Here is a 22,996-nt window from a genome sequence, read left to right as displayed (position 1 = left end):
TTTTTTTTAAATTTATTTTTCATGTAACCATGATTGGTATAATAAATTGTAAAGGCTATCGTTTCTCTAAATAAGTCTTGTCTAAATGCCTTAAGTAATAGTTAGTCATTCTATAAACTAAAAGTCAAGTTATCACTAAATGGTTAAAGTTCACTAAAAATTCACTTATCACTAATTGGTGAGCTACTTTGAGATAACAGTTTCCTGTAAACTAAAAGTCAAGTTATCACTAACTGGTGAAGTTCTGTCTTAGCTGTCACAGATAAACTTACACCTTTCATTAGTGACTCGGTTTATTATCGTGCTTTCAAGATCTTAGTTTTGTTATTTCTACAATAATCTTTAATATTCCTCCAACATCTCCACTTCAGTACGGGGTGTCTTTTTTGGACCTCTTCTATGTCCTTCTTCCCAGGTATACGAATATGTAGGATATTTTTTAAGGAATTAATAGCAATAATTTCATCCTCATACCAAACGGTTTTCTTTATCGGAAATTTTGATGTCATAGCAATAGTTCAATTATCGGATATTTCAGGTTTCTTGGCCTTAGTGTTTGCTGGATTGGTAGCAGCTTTTGTCTGTGGGATTTCTACATCATTATTGGATTCTTCATCTGAACTAATAATATCATTTTCTTCTATGTCGACAGTCTATTCCAAGCTCATCAAGTGATCGCCCTTGATATTTTTCAAGCATACCCTACTCCATCTCAATAAACAAACGCGAAAGCTTGGTAACACAAAAAACATTGTCTGGGAGTTGATAATATTCCCGATGAACACTCACATCATGGCCCATGTAATTAGCAAGAAAGCTCAATCTGGTTTTCTTTTAATGCCGGCATCTGTGCCACTGTTGCTACTTGCTTACGTAACTTAGTTGATCTCATGGTTTCAGGGTTCTTAACTTCGGCCAACAGAGCATGCTTTCTCATCGTGTCACTGCCCCTTATGTGTCCAAGGCTTTGATAACTGGATCGAGGAAACAAAAACTTGTTTTTTTTGCGGGAGTTTCAAGTTCAGATCTTTTATCTAACAGAAGAGATATCCATTCTATCATTTGAGTTGTTAATAAAACAGGAACTGTTCCACCTCGTTTCCCAACTACTTCCATAACTTCAAAAATCTTGCACAAATGCTTTTCTATTTCACTTAAGTGGATGGTATTTCCAACATTGGTGATTTGTTTTTTATGGAAATCCTCAGTCTTCATCTTGGATACCCCCCCCCCCCCCCTGTATCCAAATATTGAGACAGTATAACCACATCCGTACTTGAAGGAAGCATATCAGGATTGTTTCTTTTAGCTTGATAAAGAGTTCTGTGGGCATGTGTCGAAATCTCTATCTCCCATTTCATTTCACATAACTTGTAAAGATAGGTTGTCAGGCAACGAAACATACGCCCACAGCAGCTAAATCGTCTAGGCAGTCAACAAGAGTTGTCACATATTTTTACTTTTTTTCGGTGATGAAAAATTTATAATAAACTAAAATCTGATTAAGAGTAACAACTCATGAAGTAATTATCAGAAAATCATTAGAATTTGTTTGATTTTTATAAAGTTCTGCCCCATGCTAACGTTTAGTATACAAAACATTTAATATCATGGATTTAGCTGTATCAAAATTCATTGAAAATCAATATACTTGTTTGTCTCAAGACCTTAAACGCTGTATAAATTAAAAGTCAATCGTATATTAACTTTGTCCTCTAGAGCATCCACAAGATATTTTGAAGTGATCAAGTACCATAACTCTGGCAGTAATTATCGGAAACTGCTGAAAATCAATAGGCTTCTTCGTCTCATGACCTTAAACACTGTGTATAAATTTAAAGTCAATCGGATATTAACTTTGGCCTCAAGAGCGTCCACAACATTTTTTGAAGTGATAAAGGGCCATAACTCTGGCAGTAATTGTCGGAAACTGCTGAAAATCAATAGGCTTCCTCGTCTCATGACCTTAAACACTGTGAATAAATTTAAAGTCAATCGGATATTAACTTTAGCCTCTAGAGCGTCCACAAGATTTATCAAAGTGATCAAGGGCCATAACTCTGGCAGTAATTATCGTAAATCGCTGAGAATCAATGGGCTTCTTCGTTTCATGACCTTAAACACAGTGTATAAATTTAAATTCAATCGGATATTAACTTTAGCCTCTAGAGCGTCCACAAGCAATTGTGGACGCCAGACCGACGGATGGAGGGACGGCCGGGGGCGACGACAATATACAACCACATTTCAATGTGGGCGTATAAAAATTGTCCACAGTTGCCGCCATATCTCTGTCATTCTTTTCTAGTGCATTAGCTTTTAACAATCAATGCACATTATTTTATAGTGTGTCCAAGTTTTAAGGCCAATGAGGAAATTTTGAAATTATGTGATTCAAAGTCAAAACCAGCAAGATCGTGAACTGATTTTATTATGGTACTAAATTTCTCGGGATCAACAAAGTTTTGTAAACAAACATTGGGATTTAAAGTGTTCTTTCTCAACTGCCATAGTAGTCGACCAAGTTTTCGTAGCTTTGTTCGAATATAGTTGTGTTGGTCCTGATCGTGGCCGGCTTTCATAAACTCCCGCTTTGCAACTTCTAGAATAAGATCATCACTTTTTACAATCCAAATAATCTCATCGGATTTCACTGGAGCAAGAATTTGATTTAAAGGTGCTAAAACACCACATGGCGCAGGATTTAACAAAATACTCTTAGAAGCCATTCGTTCACGAATCGTTGGGCATTCGCAGTCTGTATCTTCTTGGTTGTGTTTACATTTTTGAGATTTTAATGGGCATCGGTGCTTCCACAAATCTTGCCTGACGTAATACCTGTAACAGTAAGAGCATGGGCCATAATCATTAGGATTAACACTTTGTTTTGATGGGCGGTATCCGACGATCAATTGTCCACTATTTTTTAGAATGACGTCACAATTGTGTTTGTGGTTGCCCAGGTTTCTTAATTTTCACAGCATATTACTCCGTGTTTTAAGGCATGTTTCTGCTTTAAGTTTAACAACTTCTGGTTCATCTGAGTGGTTTGACATTAAGTGACGTGGTAACTTTGATTGGCCCTTCAAGTAAAAGTAGTACTTTTTGTCCCATTTACGGACATAACCATCATTATTTGTTGACATAACCATTATTCTATTAATACATGCGCTGTCACATCCTATTGTGGAGGAAGGGGTTTGTTCTGTTATTGTTCCATTTTGATGGATTATTCAGGCCTTCACATAAAAGGAGTGTGATCGCTCTCGCTCTCCTGGACGCACCTGGATGTCAGTCGAGGAGTGCTTTTTAAAGCTCTCCTCAATGTCTAAATTGACTCCCCTCAAAGAAAATATACTATTCAAAAAAAGTAGGGGATATTTGATTTTTAAGTGTTATTAAAGTCACCTAATGAAACTGACGAAGAAACAAATGACAAAATGAAATGAAGTTCACATTCATCGATTTATTCCAAATGATCGTTAGACTAAGTAAGGCACAGACTGACCATTATAAGGGTAAAATGATACCCGGGGTCAAACAGCAAAGTTACCACAGCATCACAACCAAGTCAGTAACGGGTAAATCCTCCTCTGTTTGCCAAACAAGCATTGATCCGACGTGGCATACTCCTAATGAGACGTCTAAGGTCATTTTGGTCCAGATTGTCCCATTCCTGTTGCAACGCAGCAGCAAGTTCTTGGACATTGGCAGGACGTTGTTGACGTTGACGTAACCTCTGTCCAAGCATGTCCCAGACATGCTCGATGGGGGAGAGGTCGGGACTCAGTGCTGGCCAAGGTAATGTGGTGATGTTCTGTTGTTGGAGGTAACCTGTAACGATCCTGGCCCTGCGACATCTTGCGTTGTCATCCTGGAAGATGAAACGGCAGCCATGACGTCGTGCGAACGGCACAACATGGACTGCCAAGATGTTGTCCCGGTAGTACTGGCCTGTAACACGCCCTGCAAAAACATGTAAAGCCGTTCTTCCAGCAACAGTGATGCCTCCCCACACCATAACAGAACCACCCCCAAATCGATCATGTCTGATGACGTTAACGTCTTGGAAGCGCTCGTTTCGACGACGCCACACCCTCCTACGTCCGTCCAAAAAATCAACAGTGAACCTTGACTCATCTGAAAACATCACATTGCTCCAGCGTCGATTATCCCAGTGTTGACGATCCCTACACCAACGACGTCTTGGCTGAATGTGATGATCTCTCAAACAAGGGATCACGCGAGGACGTCGGGCGCGAAGGTGACCCCTATGCAGTCGATTCCGAATCGTCTGGCCACTCACTCTCACACCAGTGTCTGTTTGAAGACGAGCGCTGATCTGATTTGCTGTGATGACACGATTTCTCAAGGCCAAGGTACGGATAAATAGATCCTGGGCTTGAGTTGTCGCCCTTGGTCGACCTGAGCGTGGTCTGTCCTGTACAGATTGTGTATCACGGTATCTGGACCATAGCCTGCTTATGACAGACTGAGAAACATTCATCGTCCGCGCCACAACCGCCTGTGTTGTGCCGATCTGTAGCATGCCAAGGGCACGTAACCTTTCATTTTGGGTAAGCCGACGCATATCAAAATTTGTTTTCTGGTCACTAAAACAATTAAACTGATGTTTCCACCCTGGAATTCAATGCCACAATGACTGTAACATTCAAAGTCAGAGTCGTGCAAATCTTGGGTTGGACCCCCATGATGATCCCAAGCATCACCTGCATTCCATGCGGTAGCTATTGGTGCGTTTGGGCGTCACATGTAACTGGAAATGTTTCTTCTGTTAGGTTCTATAGTGACTTTTTTCGTAGTCATTTGCATATTTTAGTATTATGCCCCCAAAATCAAATATCCCCTACTTTTTTTGAATAGTATAATAAGGAAAAATATACTGGTAACGAAAAATACTGTCAATATCGACAATCAATTTGCTTGTCGACTACAATAAGTTATAACAGTCATACCTTAATGAGAATCGGCCATCCGGTTCATAATCCAAGTAATTAGCACATTTAACGGTAATTTTGATAATTCGGCAAAACAAACAAAACAAGCTTGCTGGTTATTCATAACAGATCCAGTAAGTTTCCTTTGTAATAATAAACCACGTGGCGAAGGAAGACATCTCGCTCCGCATGGATTGTAAATCTCGTGCTTCGCGCACCGTCTTCGACTCTCGATCTGTACGAATTCTAGGTAGATATGAAAATAATAATTGGATAATGCATTTTATGGTTTCACTGACCTGTTGTTAGTTAAATTTAAATATTCATTGAATAATCCCTGATAGAACACCGGATATCCCGAGAAACAGATATATTTTTCCATCAAGATCTTCAATGCTTTCAGATTCCCGATAACACGTAATCAAAACAACTAAAGTGTCATTGGATAGCCCAAACAATGGACGATCGTATGACATCTAAATGGTAAAAATTCGCTGGTTAGGCAATATATAATGGGACGCTGAAAAGCTAGTATTTTCATTTTGGGGAGCTATTCAGATGCTTTCATCCCGAAAACTTCTCTTATTTCCTTTCTTAAACTTCTGTTACTTAGAGTCCTAATGGTGGTCTAGGGTGTGAATCCAAATTTAAAAGCCTCAATATTGTATAAATGGTCTAAAAAGGGTCAAAATCTATGAAAAAAGTCGAAAAATCGTTATATTTGTTTAAATCTAATGTACTTCTAATTATCGTTAAATATCTTCTAATTTTCCTTTCTTTTAAAAACTGTAAAACCGATCGTTCTGAAAATTATGTTACGGCAAGACAATGATCTGTAAACCGGGAGTAGTCGAAAAAATATTCGATATTTTGAGAAAATATAGTAAAAAATCGCGATTTCTCAGCTGGGTGTCACTGAATCAAAACAACTAAAGTATCGTTTGGTAGCAAGTTGAATGGGCTATTATATGACACACTTACTGTCTGATTCCTGAAAGCTGGTTCAGTGCTGCTTTCAGGTCTAGTTTTACATATATTTTCCTTCCAGAAAAATAACTGATGAATACTCTGTTCCGAAATACGTACTTCAGAATCCCAACTAGAATCCCATTTAAAATATCAATAGACAATGATCGTGTCATGATTATTTCTGGTTTTGGCAATCAACTACATACATGTACATTATTGTGGACAATGGAAATATTGCCTGTATTTAATGTATTAAACGGACCAGGGTTTTGTTATATGCAACCGACAATTAGCAAAGTTTTAATTACCAGCAATAGATGGATATTTATACCATAACACAAGATAGGATGTAAGATCACATATAAGGCATGTTGATTGTTCCATTTGAGAGGCAAAATATTATTAATTTTAATCGTGGATGTTGTTCAGTAATATTTTACGTTCACATGTAAGATCAGAACAATCAGACATATATTTATATATATTTGGGTACGTATCTATAATGAGATATGGCTTCATATTAGAGATTACTTTAAATATGGGATTAATACATTTTACACTCCTATAAGTTAGATAAATGGAATAATGAAAATGTGACAAACAAATATACACTGAGAACTGCTAAAGGGTGAATCTGTGAACAGCCATCATATAAATCTCAGTCATGGTTGCTATTTGTACGTGTATCGAAAGAAAATTAATTTTCCGACTATTACCGCGTTAAAACTGTAAATAAGGTGTGGTAATTAACAAGGGTGAAAAACTGTCTGAGAGGTGAATTAATAAACGCTAGGGGTGAAAAACTGTGTGACAGTGCGTTTTCAGTAGAGGTGTGTTAATTACCTGACCGGTAAAAAATCCAAGTATAGTCGTTGGAATAGAAAACATGTCTCCAAAAATGATTATGTGTCATATTGGGCGTATGTGTTTCTTTGATATGTTAGATCACGGGACAATTCTGTAATTGCATAAAAGCGGCTATTATAAATTACAAGTTCTGTCATTTGTGTGGAAATTACCACTGTTCGGTTGGTTGTGCCGTATTATTTGTCAATAAGGAGATTTCTGTTTCATGGATATTGCTATTGAAGGTAAGATGCACAATTTACGCATCGTGGCACGTTTTTATAAATTTAATAAATGTCAAACAGTGAGTGCACGTCTTTTTTAGTAATAAAGCAGAAATATATTTCGGTTGTTTTTGCCGAATTTACTCTCTATATTCCCGTGGATATTCAAATTGGGCGCTGACTGCTGGGTATTTATAAATGACGACATTACATTCGCCTTTCCGTAAACGATAGATTAATGTCCATATTTTTATTTCATTAAATGCAACTTATGGTCCGCAATACAAAAGACACAAATGAGAAACGTAGATCATAGCGAGCACACACGCCTATCTAAAGTCCTGTCTTTAATTATACAAAGACCTGCATAAAACACACGGTCGAATGATAAATCGCACAGTAAAACGGTTTTACTTCCATTTTGATTTAACACGTACGTGTCAGATAAAGCCTGTTGGTCCTTGATTCTACTCCTTTTGGTGCAGTTATCGCAACACGCCAATTAAACAATACACAACATTGACATTCATTTTTTACCGGTCGGTTAATTAACACACCTCTACTGGAAACTGTCACACAGTTTTTCACCCCTAGCATTAATTAATTCACCTCTCAGACAGTTTATTACGCTGGAATACCAAGTAATAGTCGGAAAATTAATTTTCTTTCGATACATGTACAAATAGCAACCATGCCTGAGATTTATATGATGGCTGTGCACAGATTCACCATTTAGCAGTTCTCAGTGATATTACATGACAATAAAGAAAACATCAGAATAGTATTTACAATCATAATTACAAACCAATTCATAATTATATCAAGGTATGAGTTTACATCTCCAACAGTTATATTACTTACTTTTTTTATTTCAAGTTTTGGAATCGAGTAATAAAACTGACGGAGAGTAACTCTGGTCCTCAACATGTTTACCGTATTGTCTAAAGAAGCAATTTTTTTATCTAAACATGGTCTTAGATGTGGCCTATTGACTTGTGCTGACATACGTGCAGGTACAGAAATATCCTCATAATCGTTAGCAAAAGAAGTATCTGGTAAAGGATATTGTATATTATGCCTTTGTTCTTTTAATTGTGCTGTATTTTGGGATGCACGTTCTGCTGTCCAAACCGCAATCTTTTTTATTATAATTTGATGAAGGAGTTAATTCATTTAACGCATGTACTGGTACAATAACCAATCGATGCTATCTACAGATATCTTACTGATAGTCGAAGATGGAGTTGTATCTGTAAAGTTGTCGTCAATAACTGGTGTATCGTTAATCATTGGTGCTGTATTGGTCACTATGTGAATAGCAGTCAAAGATGGATCTGAATCTGTACATATGTCCCTCATAACTGGCGATTGAGCTGGCGGCAAATCGACTGGCAACCAAGTATCATTCTTCATTGCAGATGCGTCTGAATCGCTAATAACTGACGATGGAACAGGTGGCATATGGACTAACAATGGGGTATTTTTAATCGTTGGCGATGTATCTGTCAACATGTCAATAGCAGTGGAAGATGGAGCTGTATCTGTAAATATGTCGCTAATAACGTTTGACACAGGTCCGCGATTAGAAGGTGTGTATTCAGGTGTGTGTCCTTGATATACACCATATACAAACGCACACTGTACACACAGACAGGGGCGACGACAATACGTCCACATTAAGAATGTGGACGTATAAAAATGTTTAAAATATACAAAATAATGAAATTTTTTTCATGATACCTTTTTTAAAGTTTAAGTCACCATCTTCAGATGATGTGAAGGTTTCTATGGAAAGAAACAATTTCTGACCACTTTTAATTTGGGGAACATTAATTTTTTCTACAAAATTTGTGGGAAAGCTTCCTTCTTTGCCATCTAGTTTTCCACAAACCCAGTTATCATCAACAACATTAGTTACTAGAATTATCTGCCCTGTTTTGATACAGATCTCACCCGCCTGACTTGTTTCAAAGTCAAAAACTGCCTTTACATAATTCCCAGGAATAATATCCATCTGCAAAAAAAAAGGAGAAAAATATATAATTATTACAATGCATGTTTATGTATACAGAAAATTTTGTTACAGTTATGTGAACAAGTGAGAAGTGTAAAAATGTAGTGCTTCAATGTCTCTTCATCCAGGCTCTTATTGGTAATTCAAAATTTTGTCATCAGTCATCTGATTCTTGAAAACTCTGTAGGACTAGTTTCAGAAATATATGGCTCCCAAAATAATAGATTTGTCAAAGTAACAACTTTAATATTTTTTTATACAACACAATCACACACTAATACATTAATTACAAATATCTAGTACATAGTAAAGTGTATTGTTGACCTAGACATCATAAAACTGAAAAGATTTCAACATGAGAAAGTAAAGAATTATCAAAATCGACCCAAAACTTGTTAAGAGATATTACCGTAAGGCAAGCACCGATATTTTTTTTATTTTGGCTGTCTAATATAATAGGTATTGTGCCATAATTTTGCAAATAACTGATTGCAATAAAACTTTCAAAATAACCAAAAGTCATAATTAAGAATAAGTCTGCGAGAACTATGTGATGAATTTTGGACATGTATAAACCACAAACCCATGTGTTCAGTTGGTAGACCTCAGAACTCAATATGTTCAGTTCCTGAGAAATCGATTTTTCAGAGGGCACCTTATAGGCAATTTCCTGGCTCATTTTGTTTTCTGATTCGGTTTGTTACATAATTCTCATCGGTCGGCTTTTCAGGTAGAAATCGTGGAAAAAGCTTTATTATGAAGGTTTTCATGTTTAATGACAAAAAAAAACAACAACCAATGTTGACATTTTTTATGAGAAGGTTTCCATAGTATAGGAGGCCATTATTTGAAGAGTAACCATTTTGCAATAATATTCCAACTTATTTTTTATTTTCACCTTATTTATAATGTTTTCGACATATAAACTGTGATTTGGCAATGTATTAATATTGGCAGAGGTCATGACTATATTTTAGATTTTTTCCATCACTTTAAAAAGATATTTCCATGGATAGCGACCATTTTTGGCGGGAAAATCGATGTTTTAGTTTTGATTAAGTAGTAGTGTTTGGTGTTAATATATGTGTTTTGAGGGGCACAGATTCCATTTCTGCAAGTTTCAACTGTGTTATATGATCATATGTTCACCTTTTTTGCATATTTCAAAGATGGCATTCATCTTTGGTGGGTAAAATGGGACGATGTGCTGATAATGTTTAAGTAGTCGTCTTTGGTGTCAATATATGTTTTGGGGGCACAGATTCCATTTCTGCCAGTTACAATTGTGTAAAATAATCACATGTTCTCCTATTTAGCATATTGTTGTAAATGAGGGTTTTTATAGAGGTCACGTGATTAGCGTGACGTAATTGATGTTAAATGAGTCATTTATCATACAGCTACCAAACTATCAACACGTCGCTACTACAGCTTGTCTACTTGAGTGTTTGGTGGTTCAACATAGTAAGTCATGAAATATTACATTGGCGTCGGCATAAATTCACTTGTCTACGACTACGATTGAATATCGGTTTATCAACTGAAGAAAGTGCTGATTCAGCAATTTCAAGTAGGTCGAGTCAATCAGGTGTGTTGTAAATTTCACGCTTTCAGAGATTTCTGAAGGTCCAACAAGAAGAAAGAAGAGATAATATTAAAGATTACAGCATAAATCCATTATTACAGATAATTACAGTATTATTCTTTGTTTCACGTAAACGAAGAAAAGTGGTCATGTGAGTTGTCATTCACGACAGCTTTACACTTTACTATAGGCGGTCACAGCTGCCAAAAATTACAACTTCTAATTAATCTAAGTCTGTGTATTTATTCCCGCTAATTATTTTAATTTGCTTTTCTAATGGAACTCGGGCCAAATTTTCCGAATCTGGCATTATTTTTGGTCTACGCCTAAACCCTGGGTCTGTAACTTGTACTGAATTTGGTATAAAAACGACTGAAAATCGAAACTTTGTGACGCGTTCACAGCCAAACTACGAGTGCGGCTAATGTCATCTCTGGATATTCTGGAGCTCTTGGACAGGTCTTATGGTCAAACAAAAAAAATTAGGTTCTCCGGTCCCGGGTTCGCAGAAATTTTCGCACCTGAAAATTGAAAATATCGAAAATTTCACATTTTCACACTCAAATTTCGAAAAGTGGGGTCACATAGATTTCGACGAAAATCGCATGGTAGTAAGAACCATCCAAGTTAAAATAAGTCTATTGGCTTTTGAACCTGCCTAATTCGTTGCTTGAACTTAGCCAATTTGCGGTTGGATGTGACTCAATTTTCCAACATAGAGCTCTTCTGGGCGCCATAACTTCGCGAAAAATTATTCGACGGGCCTGTAATTTGGCATATGGTCATCTCAATGGATCCATAACAAAATATAAAAAAATTGGAAAAATTCGCAGGGGTCGGGTTAAAACCTTGCATCAGTTGATATGGAATGACCCACATTCCCGTTTTACTTTTTAATTTATTACCATTTCAAAAGTTGTAACTATTTTAACCATTACATTTTTAACCATCGTTAACTTTGTATCTAAACTGAAAGTCTCGATGGTGCCACCAAGTCATAAAACCAGACTTAGTCCAAATACTACAACATGATCTACCAATTGCAAGTAAATATGCTATTTTCTTGGAAAATCTATATCAGCTTAGTGGTCAACTCGGATGAGGAATTTTCATCGTTGGATATTATACCTAAACACTGGTTAAAACACTACATTGTCCCATTTTCACGCCACAAATGGCAGCCATATTAGAAATATGCTAAATATTTAAAAATGTGATTATTTTACACAGTTTTAAACAGCAGAAAAAGAATCTGCATCCCGAAAACATATATATTGACACCAAAGACAACTACTTTATCTATATCAGCACATCGTCCAATCTTCCTGCCAAAAATGGCTGCCATCTTGGAAATATTGTAATATTTTGTGACTTACTATGTTGAACCACCAAACACTAAAGTAGACAAGCTGTAGTAGCGACGTGTTGATAGTTTGGTAGCTGTATAACCAGTGACTCATTTAACATCAGTTATGTCACACTAATCATTGTGACCTCTATAAAAACCCTCATTTACAACATTCCTCCCCGTTTTGTTGGCACTTGGTCACAATAAGGGTACAGGAAGCTCATACAGGGACCAAACATTTTGTTAAAATCAGTATGTACAATAAAAGTGAAAGCTATCTACACAGTAAAATCATTAAAACTTCTGGTGAAGATTTCAGGTCAGAGTAAAAACATCCTGCAACGCCTTGCCCAAGGAATGAATCAGCTGGAACCAATTCATCAACTGTAAGCCTGTTATCTTCCAGAACATCATTGATTCCAGGTGAATAGAATCCAGGCAGGGGGAAACAACACCAGTTTCTAGATCTTGAAATGAAGGTCTGTGTCGCTCCAACCATAATTGAAAGTCGTTCAAGTCTTGTTTGATCTGATCACAGTGGATAACTATTTGTTGTTTTCTGGCATCCAATCGATACAATGTGAGGTTTGCAGCAATACCATTTAAATAATGCATATAAATTTCAGAAAGATCGGATGATAACTTTTGGAGTTAGAGCGTTCACAAGGTTCAATAAAGTGAAACAAGGGCCATTAGACGTAATAAACAGAAATTGTTGAAATTCAATAGGCTTCTTCATTTCACTAGATTAAATATTGCATATAAATTTCACAAATATTGTATGTTAACTTTTGTCATTAGAGCGTTCACAAGGTTAAAAAAAGCGAAACAAGGGCCATAACTCTAGACGTAATAAACAGAAATTATTGAAATTAAATAGGCTTCTCTTTATCTCATTAATGTAAACAACGTATATCAATTTTAAAACAATTGGATGATAACTTTTGGCGTTAGAGCGTTCACAAGAAATTGTGGACGATGGACGGAGGACGGACCAACAGACGGTAGGGTGACCCACTATAAATAAATATCTCCAAATATCTCGACAATTACGCCACAATATTTATATACATACCAAGCCTTAAATCAGTTTCACACAATTATAGTCACTAAATAAACGATCATGTTGTACTTAATAAGCTATGACCATTTAATGATCTATAAATAATAGACTGAAACTGGTTCCAAGTTTCGTCCATAACATCCAGACACTTTTGTGTAAAAGATAGGTTATGTGCCCTTGTTTTGAAATTAGTCTCGCTTAACCAGTGTACTGACCATTCTACGTCTGATTGACAGGTCGGGATAATCAAGACTACCTTTTTACGAAACATAACAGAAAGCTGGAACAAGAAATTGAATTTAGAAAAACTCACATTAGCTAGCTCAACAATTGTTTTAAGAAGCTTGTAAAAGTAAAATGAAACTACTGCTAGTATCATGTTCCTACTAACAAAAGTGATTCAGAGATATTATTTGTACTAATCCAAAAGATGCCGCTCTTAACGGTACAGTTAATGATAAAGCGATTTAAAAAATAAAATGAACGTAATTTCTAAATCTGCTGTAATAACCAAGAAGCTTAATTTTACTGCTATTCAAAATCGTCAACAATAAATTTTTTACGGCTGTAATAGTTGATAGATTTGTAGAGAATTGCACGTGCCATGGCTATTTATAGTATCATACTGTCAGAAAGTTGGTCTCGACACGGCGAATATGCATACTTCAGTGGTAGTCTCGAACTATCAGCAGTGGACTGTATTTCTGTAGAGTGCATGGGTCACCCTACAGACGGACGTACAGGGGCGACGGCAATATACATCCACATTTCAATGTGGGCGTATAAAAAGGAGATCTCTGCCACTTTGTTAGCTTGGGGTACCAATCCTTTGGTTGCAGGTTGCAGGTCTTTGTGACATGACATTATCAGGTTCTTGCTTGGTGATGTTGGGTATGTCATTGATTCGTCCTACAAGACTGAACAGCGTATGAAATTGCCACCTCCTGAGGAGGATCCTTATCTTGGTATTGCTGCAAACCTCACATTGTATCGATTGGATGCCAGAAAATAACAAATAGTTATCCACTGTGATCAGATCAAACAAGACTTGAACGACTTTCAATTATGGTTGGAGCGACACAGACCTTCATTTCAAGATCTAGAAACTGGTGTTGTTTCCCCCTGCCTGGATTCTATTCACCTGGAATCAATGATGTTCTGGAAGATAACAGGCTTACAGTTGATGAATTGGTTCCAGCTGATTCATTCCTTGGGCAAGGCGTTGCAGGATGTTTTTACTCTGACCTGAAATCTTCACCAGAAGTTTTAATGATTTTACTGTGTAGATAGCTTTCACTTTTATTGTACATACTGATTTTAACAAAATGTTTGGTCCCTGTATGAGCTTCCTGTACCCTTATTGTGACCAAGTGCCAACAAAACGGGGAGGAATGTTGTAAATGAGGGTTTTTATAGAGGTCACAATGATTAGTGTGACATAACTGATGTTAAATGAGTCACTTGTTATACAGCTACCAAACTATCAACACGTCGCTACTACAGCTTGTCTACTTTAGTGTTTGGTGGTTCAACATAGTAAGTCACAAAATATTACAATATTTCCAAGATGGCAGCCATTTTTGGCAGGAAGATTGGACGATGTGCTGATATAGATAAAGTAGTTGTCTTTGGTGTCAATATATATGTTTTCGGGATGCAGATTCTATTTCTGCTGTTTAAAACTGTGTAAAATAATCACATTTTTAAATATTTAGCATATTTCTAATATGGCTGCCATTTGTGGCGTGAAAATGGGACAATGTAGTGTTTTAACCAGTGTTTAGGTATAATATCCAACGATGAAAATTCCTCATCCGAGTTGACCACTAAGCTGATATAGATTTTCCAAGAAAATAGCATATTTACTTGCAATTGGTAGATCATGTTGTAGTATTTGGACTAAGTCTGGTTTTATGACTTGGTGGCACCATCGAGACTTTCAGTTTAGATACAAAGTTAACGATGGTTAAAAATGTAATGGTTAAAATAGTTACAACTTTTGAAATGGTAATAAATTAAAAAGTAAAACGGGAATGTGGGTCATTCCATATCAACTGATGCAAGGTTTTAACCCGACCCCTGCGAATTTTTCCAATTTTTTTATATTTTGTTATGGATCCATTGAGATAACCATATGCCAAATTACAGGCCTGTCGAATAATTTTTCGCGAAGTTATGGCGCCCAGAAGAGCTCTATGTTGGAAAATTGAGTCACATCCAACCGCAAATTGGCTAAGTTCAAGCAACGAATTAGGCAGGTTCAAAAGCCAATAGACTTATTTTAACTTACTTTTCGAATGGAACTCGGGCCAAATTTTCCGAATCTGGCATTATTTTTGACCTATGCCTAAACCCTGGGTCTCTAACTTGTACTGAATTTGGTATAAAAACGACTGAAAATCGAAACTTTGCGACGCGCTCACAACCAAACTGCGAGTGCGGCTAATGTCATCTCTGGATATTCTGGAGCTCTTGGACAGGTCTTATGGCCAAACAAAAAAATTAGGTTCTTCGGCCCCGGGTTCGCAGAAATTTTCGCACCTGAAAATTGAAAATATCGAAAATTTCACATTTTTACGCTCAAATTTCGAAATGTGGGGTCACATAGATTTCGACGAAAATCGCATGGTAGTAAGAACCATCCAGGGTCATGTTTATGTGAAAGTATGAACTTTGATATTTTTCTCCTTCATACATATTTTTGACAATAAACAGACGTAAAATCATGGAATTTCAAGCTTTGGTTTTCATGTACTAAAATGGCATTGATAGAACTTTAGAGCTTGGATAGACCATAAAATATCATACATATGTCATGCACGAGTCTTCAGTATTCGCATAAAAGTAGAATGGGACTTATCCTCGAGTTAACTATAAAACTTCAATCGAATGATACATCATATTCCAGTTCCTCCACTATCTTTTCGTAGTCGCGCTTGGAGAGTCTTTGCGACCTATCCAGGCCCTAACAGTGCAAACCACGTCTTGATACGGGATGTAACATGAATCGTCTCGAAGAGGCCATGTGAATTGGAACTGACCGGGCTTCAGTTTTAACCTCGTCGTCAATGCGGCGTCGATGCTTCTCAGCGCCTCTGAAACAGAAACTGAGTGCGAAATTGCGTACGGACCCTGCAATGCCAAATAAGGGGGAATGTCCATTCCCCCAAAAAATATGAAGAAATGAACGATCGACGACCTATTGACTACAATTAACCAAGTAAATAAGACACCTGAAACTATTGACAATAGTGAAATAACTTTCCAAACGAATTTCGGGCCCTGCTGCATGTTCATCAGCTGATTGCTGAAAGTTAAGGGCCATCGTCAAAGAATTATATTGCATTAACTTACTTTTGACGATTCTTTTGTGACGTTTTCCGGGATCCATGCACACCTTCTGCATGCTGTCGTACTTCGCGAGGTAGAAACTGACATGAGGGTTGCAAATTGTTGCACTTTCATTGGATAAATCCGCACCCGATCTCCATTCGATAAGTCCCTTGTCGTCTACTGAGAGAGCAGCGGCTACAGCTAGTCCGTGAGACCGAGATAGATATCCGTGACATGTTTCACCAAGTTGTACTCCGATTGAGCAAGATTCTGCCATCTCTTTTTTTCGATCACTTTTCAATGTTTATATTGATACAAGCGCCTATGAACCTAAGATCAGAAATTTGGAGCCCAATGACCCCTTCATAACCCCGCGATTCTTCCACGTGAGATTTTCGGAATTTCTGACGTCTATGAAGTCGTACAATTTTCGGTTTCTTGACCACTTTCAAACGAATGGCGAAGTTCGGATCTCTCGTACACCGTGTGGTTGTCATTCGGGGTCTGGACCAAGCTTAATTCCGGTGCTAAATTTCCCCCGTGGTGGAAGCGTGGACCTTGCTGCTGTCCGCGGCATGACAGGCGCAGTGTCACCACAGATTGGCAATTTGCCAACTTTTAACACCATTTTGGCAACACTTTCTGGAAGAATACTGGGAGCGACAGCGTAGTTGAGGCCGCAATACCTCATTTCTGCCTCATTGAGTGAGAAAACATGCATCAAACGTACACCTCGCTCCAAAACAGAAATCGTGAAATCAAGTTATTTTATGTATTTTTATTGTCAAAAATATGTATGAAGGAGAAAAATATCAAAGTTCATACTTTCACATAACCATGACCCTGGATGGTTCTTACTACCATGCGATTTTCGTCGAAATCTATGTGACCCCACATTTCGAAATTTGAGTGTGAAAATGCGAAATTTTCGATATTTTCAATTTTCAGGTGCGAAAATTTCTGCGAACCCGGGACCGGAGAACCTAATTTTTTTGTTTGACCATAAGACCTGTCCAAGAGCTCCAGAATATCCAGAGATGACATTAGCCGCACTCGTAGTTTGGCTGTGAACGCGTCACAAAGTTTCGATTTTCAGTCGTTTTTATACCAAATTCAGTACAAGTTACAGACCCAGGGTTTAGGCGTAGACCAAAAATAATGCCAGATTCGGAAAATTTGGCCCGAGTTCCATTAGAAAAGCAAATTAAAATAAGTCTATTGGCTTTTGAACCTGCCTAATTCGTTGCTTGAACTTAGCCAATTTGCGGTTGGATGTGACTCAATTTTCCGACATAGAACTCTTCTGGGCGCCATAACTTCGCGAAAAATTATTCGACAGGCCTGTAATTTGGCATATGGTCATCTCAGTGGATCCATAACAAAATATAAAAAAATTGGAAAAATCCGGAGGGGTCGGGTTAAAACCTTGCATCAGTTGATATGGAATGGCCCATGTATGATATTTAATATAAAGTGATTACAAAGAAAATAAAAACATTGCAAATGAAATAGTAATACTTGCTATAAGAAACCTTCGTGGCATATAGATTATATTATCAACTGACCCAAATTTGAGTGTGGAAGGAGCGGTTCACAGAAATGCTGTCGCTTTGGAAAAACAAACTATACTATTCAAAAAAAGTAGGGGATATTTGATTTTGGGGGCATAATACTAAAATATGCAAATGACTACAAAAAAAGTCACTATAGAACCTAACAGAAGAAACATTTCCAGTTACATGTGACGCCCAAACGCACCAATAGCTACCGCATGGAATGCAGGTGATGCTTGGGATCATCATGGGGGTCCAACCCAAGATTTGCACGACTCTGACTTTGAATGTTACAGTCATTGTGGCATTGAATTCCAGGGTGGAAACATCAGTTTAATTGTTTTAGTGACCAGAAAACAAATTTTGATATGCGTCGGCTTACCCAAAATGAAAGGTTACGTGCCCTTGGCATGCTACAGATCGGCACAACACAGGCGGTTGTGGCGCGGACGATGAATGTTTCTCAGTCTGTCATAAGCAGGCTATGGTCCAGATACCGTGATACACAATCTGTACAGGACAGACCACGCTCAGGTCGACCAAGGGCGACAACTCAAGCCCAGGATCGATTTATCCGTACCTTGGCCTTGAGAAATCGTGTCATCACAGCAAATCAGATCAGCGCTCGTCTTCAAACAGACACTGGTGTGAGAGTGAGTGGCCAGACGATTCGGAATCGACTGCATAGGGGTCACCTTCGCGCCCGACGTCCTCGCGTGATCCCTTGTTTGAGAGATCATCACATTAAGCCAAGACGTCGTTGGTGTAGGGATCGTCAACACTGGGATAATCGACGCTGGAGCAATGTGATGTTTTCAGATGAGTCAAGGTTCACTGTTGATTTTTTTGACAGACGTAGGAGGGTGTGGCGTCGTCGAAACGAGCGCTTCCAAGACATTAACGTCATCAGACATGATCGATTTGGGGGTGGTTCTGTTATGGTGTGGGGAGGCATCACTGTTGCTGGAAGAACGGCTTTACATGTTGTTGCAGGGCGTGTTACAGGCCAGTACTACCGGGACAACATCTTGGCAGTCCATGTTGTGCCGTTCGCACGACGTCATGGCCGCCGTTTCATCTTCCAGGATGACAACGCAAGATGTCACAGGGCCAGGATCGTTACAGGTTACCTCCAACAACAGAACATCACCACATTACCTTGGCCAGCACTGAGTCCCGACCTCTCCCCCATCGAGCATGTCTGGGACATGCTTGGACAGAGGTTACGTCAACGTCAACAACGTCCTGCCAATGTCCAAGAACTTGCTGCTGCGTTGCAACAGGAATGGGACAATCTGGACCAAAATGACCTTAGACGTCTCATTAGGAGTATGCCACGTCGGATCAATGCTTGTTTGGCAAACAGAGGAGGATTTACCCGTTACTGACTTGGTTGTGATGCTGTGGTAACTTTGCTGTTTGACCCCGGGTATCATTTTACCCTTATAATGGTCAGTCTGTGCCTTACTTAGTCTAACGATCATTTGGAATAAATCGATGAATGTGAACTTCATTTCATTTTGTCATTTGTTTCTTCGTCAGTTTCATTAGGTGACTTTAATAACACTTAAAAATCAAATATCCCCTACTTTTTTTGAATAGTATATATCACCACTTAAACGACGATGTGACCCCTCATCTAGTTGGACGCATCGTTTTGTAAGTGGTGGTATACTTAATTTCCAACAAAGCAGCATTCCACATGCTTGTTCCACATTCAGCTTGGAAGTCAGTTGATAACATAATCTATGCCACGAGGGATTGTTAGCAAGTATTTCATTTACAGTCACATCTCCACTACTCTGAACCACGTTGCCGCCAGGCTTTTACGACCTTTTTGTATATATACGGAAGCGACTGAGCATCATCCATCAGCTCCAGTCTAGCATCCAAAGAGGAAACATCAAGAAAACTAAAAAATGTTCTTGATTGCTTGACATTTGATTGTTCTCTGCTTTCCAAGTGAATGAGGACGGGACAGGGGCCACTAAAGACGTATTTCCCCTGCCCCTAGTTGATGAATGTATGGATGCCTTGTCGGGAAATAAATGACGCAAATTCAGCGTATTGGCAAATTCCTCTTAGACAAGAGGATCGGAAGAAAACCGCCTTTATTACTAAGTACGGTTTGTTTGAATTTACGAAACTTCCTTTCGGATTGACTGGAGCAGTTTCGGTTACTCGAGGAGTATCAGTCTGGTTCTAAATGGTCTCAGTTGGAACATTGCATTAGCATTTTTGGACGAAACAATGGTCATGTGTAAAAATGTGGATGACCATTTAACAAATTTAAGATTGGTATTAGATCGATTCCGGCAATATGGCATGAAATTGAAGCCTAAGAAATGCGAATTGTTTCAGCAGGAAGTCGAATTCCTGGGCCGTATAGGCAGCCACAATGGTGTAAAAGCGGGTAACAATTTAACCAAAACCGTCGAAAAATGGATGGTTCCTACTTGTACTAAAGAAGTCGAATCCTTCCTTGGCTTCGCGAATTACCATAGAACATTTATTAAAGGGTTTGCTAGAATAGCCATACCGTTATATGCTATTACCGGTAAAAAGCCTTTTGTATGGGGTGATAATCAACAAATTGCATTTGATCAACTAAAACATTTACTTGTGACAACTCCTGTGCTAGCGTTGCCTACGGAAAATGATACCTTCATTCTTTACTGTGATGCCAGCATGAATGCTGTCGCCGCCGAATTGTCACAGGTACAAGATGGCCAAGAGCGAGTTATCGCTTATAGTAGTTTTTCCCTTTCGTCTCAGCAGCGTCGTTACTGTACCACCAGACAAGAACTTTTAGCAATTGTATGATTTACAAGTACAAGGCAATTTCGACATTATTTGCTAGGCAAACCTTTTATAGTAAGAACAGATCATGCCAGTTTAACCTGGCTGTTACGTTTTAAACACCCGACAGGACAACTCAATATTATATGACGGTCGTACACCGAAAGGCGAGTTTGCATATTAATGCGGATGTTTTAAGCCGTATGAAACTGTCGGATAAACCATGCGACAATTTTAATATAGACATTCAGTTAGCCGATTTGCCGTGCGGCTGCTGTCTTTATTGCCAGAGAGCTCACAAAAATTGGATTGAGTTTGCTACAAATGTGGATGATGTAATACCGTTGCCTTATAAATTCGGTATTAAAAGCAATTTGCTATTGGATAACAATTTAACAGAGGAACCCATTAGCATAACAGTAACAGGGTATCCGAATGACCCCCGAGTAAACGCTGTAACTATCGAGGGAACTGATGACGATACGGATGGCGAAGCGATTTCTTTAAGTGATTATTCAGTGGAAACGATTAAAACCGCTCAATATAATGATCAAGATTTAGAGATTATTTTTACTTGGTTAAACTCCGGAATCGAACCCGAAGAAAACGATTTAATATCGACAAATCCCGCAGTAAAACATTACTAGATTAACCGCAATCTATTTGTTTTAGATGATAACAGTGTTCTTCGCATTAAATAACCTAGTAATTTGTCAAATACCCAACTGGTTGTCCCGGAAGAGTTAAAAATTGTCACAACATTCCATTGTCGGGCATTCAAAGAACAAAAGGTCGAATTAAGCAACAGTTCTATTGGTATGGTATGACTGATTATGTACGCGCTTATGTCACTTCTTGCGCCATCTGTAATATGAATAAAAATATGCAAGCTAAAGCGCGTTACAAATTGAATAAATATCACGCAGGTTCGCCAATGGAGAGGGTACATTTAGACTTTTTGGGTCCGTTACCAGTTACGAAAGTGGGGAATGAATACATCTTAATGATGGTCGACCAATTTTCAAAGTGGGTTGAGTGCGTTCCTCTACCGTAGCAGACTGCGGAGATTACGGCCAAGGCAGCAGTTAATTAATTCTTTTCGCGGTTTGGTTGTCCGCTTCAAGTTTTCACCGATCGGGGAAGGAATTTTGAAAGTCATTTGTTTACTGCATTGTGCCAAGTGTTACAAATACATAAGGGCCGCACTACACCCTATAGACCGTCTTCTAACGGGTAAGTTGAACGTTACAACCATACCCTTATGGAAGCTGTAAAATGTTATATAGACGGGTGTCAAAACGATTGGGATATTTATTTACCGCAACTTGCCAGCACTTTGAGGTCGAGTGTCAATAGACAGACAGGATATACTGCTAACAAACTTATGTTAGGTCGGGAAGTTAATCATCCCGCTGATCTGATGTTTAGTTCACCCATTGAGAACGCTGGTGACGTGGATTCGTTCGTTTCCAAACTCGAACAGGCCTTAATTGAAACGCATAAATTGGCTCGCGATAAATTAAATACAAGCCAAGAACGAATGAAGAGAGATTATGATTTACGTTCAAACGTGAAACGATATCAATTACATGATGCAGTTTATATTTTGGACACCGCTACTAAAAAGGGGAAAAGTCGCAAATTATCCCCAACATGGAAGGGCCCAGGAGTTATAACGCAAGTAATTACGCCATATTTGTTCCGAATTAAGACACGGAAAGGTGAAACGGTTTTAAATCACGACCGTATAAAAGTTTGTCATGATAAGGAATTGCCGTCGTGGATTTTAAGGTTCTGTATAAAATCGGAAACTAGTATAAATCCGATTGATACCGGAAATATTGATTTTTATTGCATTTGTAGAAAACCCGACGACGGTCTTCCAATGATATGTTGTGACCGTTGCGATGAGTGGTTTCATTACCGCTGTGTTAATATAGACCTGGGTATAGACTGGGATGATAGGGATTATTATTGTCCCAGTTGTGTTATGTAATTATCCGTCGTGACGTTGATATGGGAACGGGGGGTGGACTTAACTAATACAGTTACTGTCTTTACCGCTATAACGGTAAGGGCAGTGCTAGCTTTTATTTTTTAGGAATGGAAGAACCAGGAAGACGCTCGTGGGCTCCTTATAACTCCCGGAGAGGATTCAATAACATAAATAGACGGGGTTACCAAGCACCCGTGGGATTTGGGGACTTTGTGCCAGCTCCTTCGCCACCCAGACATACACCTGTTGTTTTGACCGCGGAGAGGCCAGTTTCTCCGCATCCCATCACCCACAATCCCTTGTTTTTA

The 22,996-nt window shown here is 38.4% G+C and overlaps 1 protein-coding gene across 3 annotated transcripts in view; it reads right to left on the bottom strand.

The window, feature by feature from the left end:
• The window catches only part of LOC126825375 (dynamin-binding protein), a 143,141-nt gene that overhangs the window by 106,120 nt on the left and 14,025 nt on the right, over positions 1 to 22,996 (bottom strand). For all 3 annotated transcript variants that reach the window (XR_008788428.1, XR_008788429.1, XM_056101584.1), the window contains exon 2: positions 8,738 to 9,011. Coding sequence is in view for 1 of the 3 variants with exons in the window: in XM_056101584.1 (XP_055957559.1) it covers positions 8,738 to 9,011 (274 nt within the window). In the remaining 2 variants the exon portion in view is untranslated. The remainder of the gene's footprint in view (positions 1 to 8,737; positions 9,012 to 22,996) is intronic.

This window comes from Patella vulgata, chromosome 6 (genome assembly GCF_932274485.2).
Source record: "Patella vulgata chromosome 6, xgPatVulg1.2, whole genome shotgun sequence".
NCBI lineage: Eukaryota > Metazoa > Mollusca > Gastropoda > Patellidae > Patella > Patella vulgata.
Note: the sequence above shows the minus strand (reverse complement) of the source record. Positions and strands in the feature narration are given on the sequence as shown.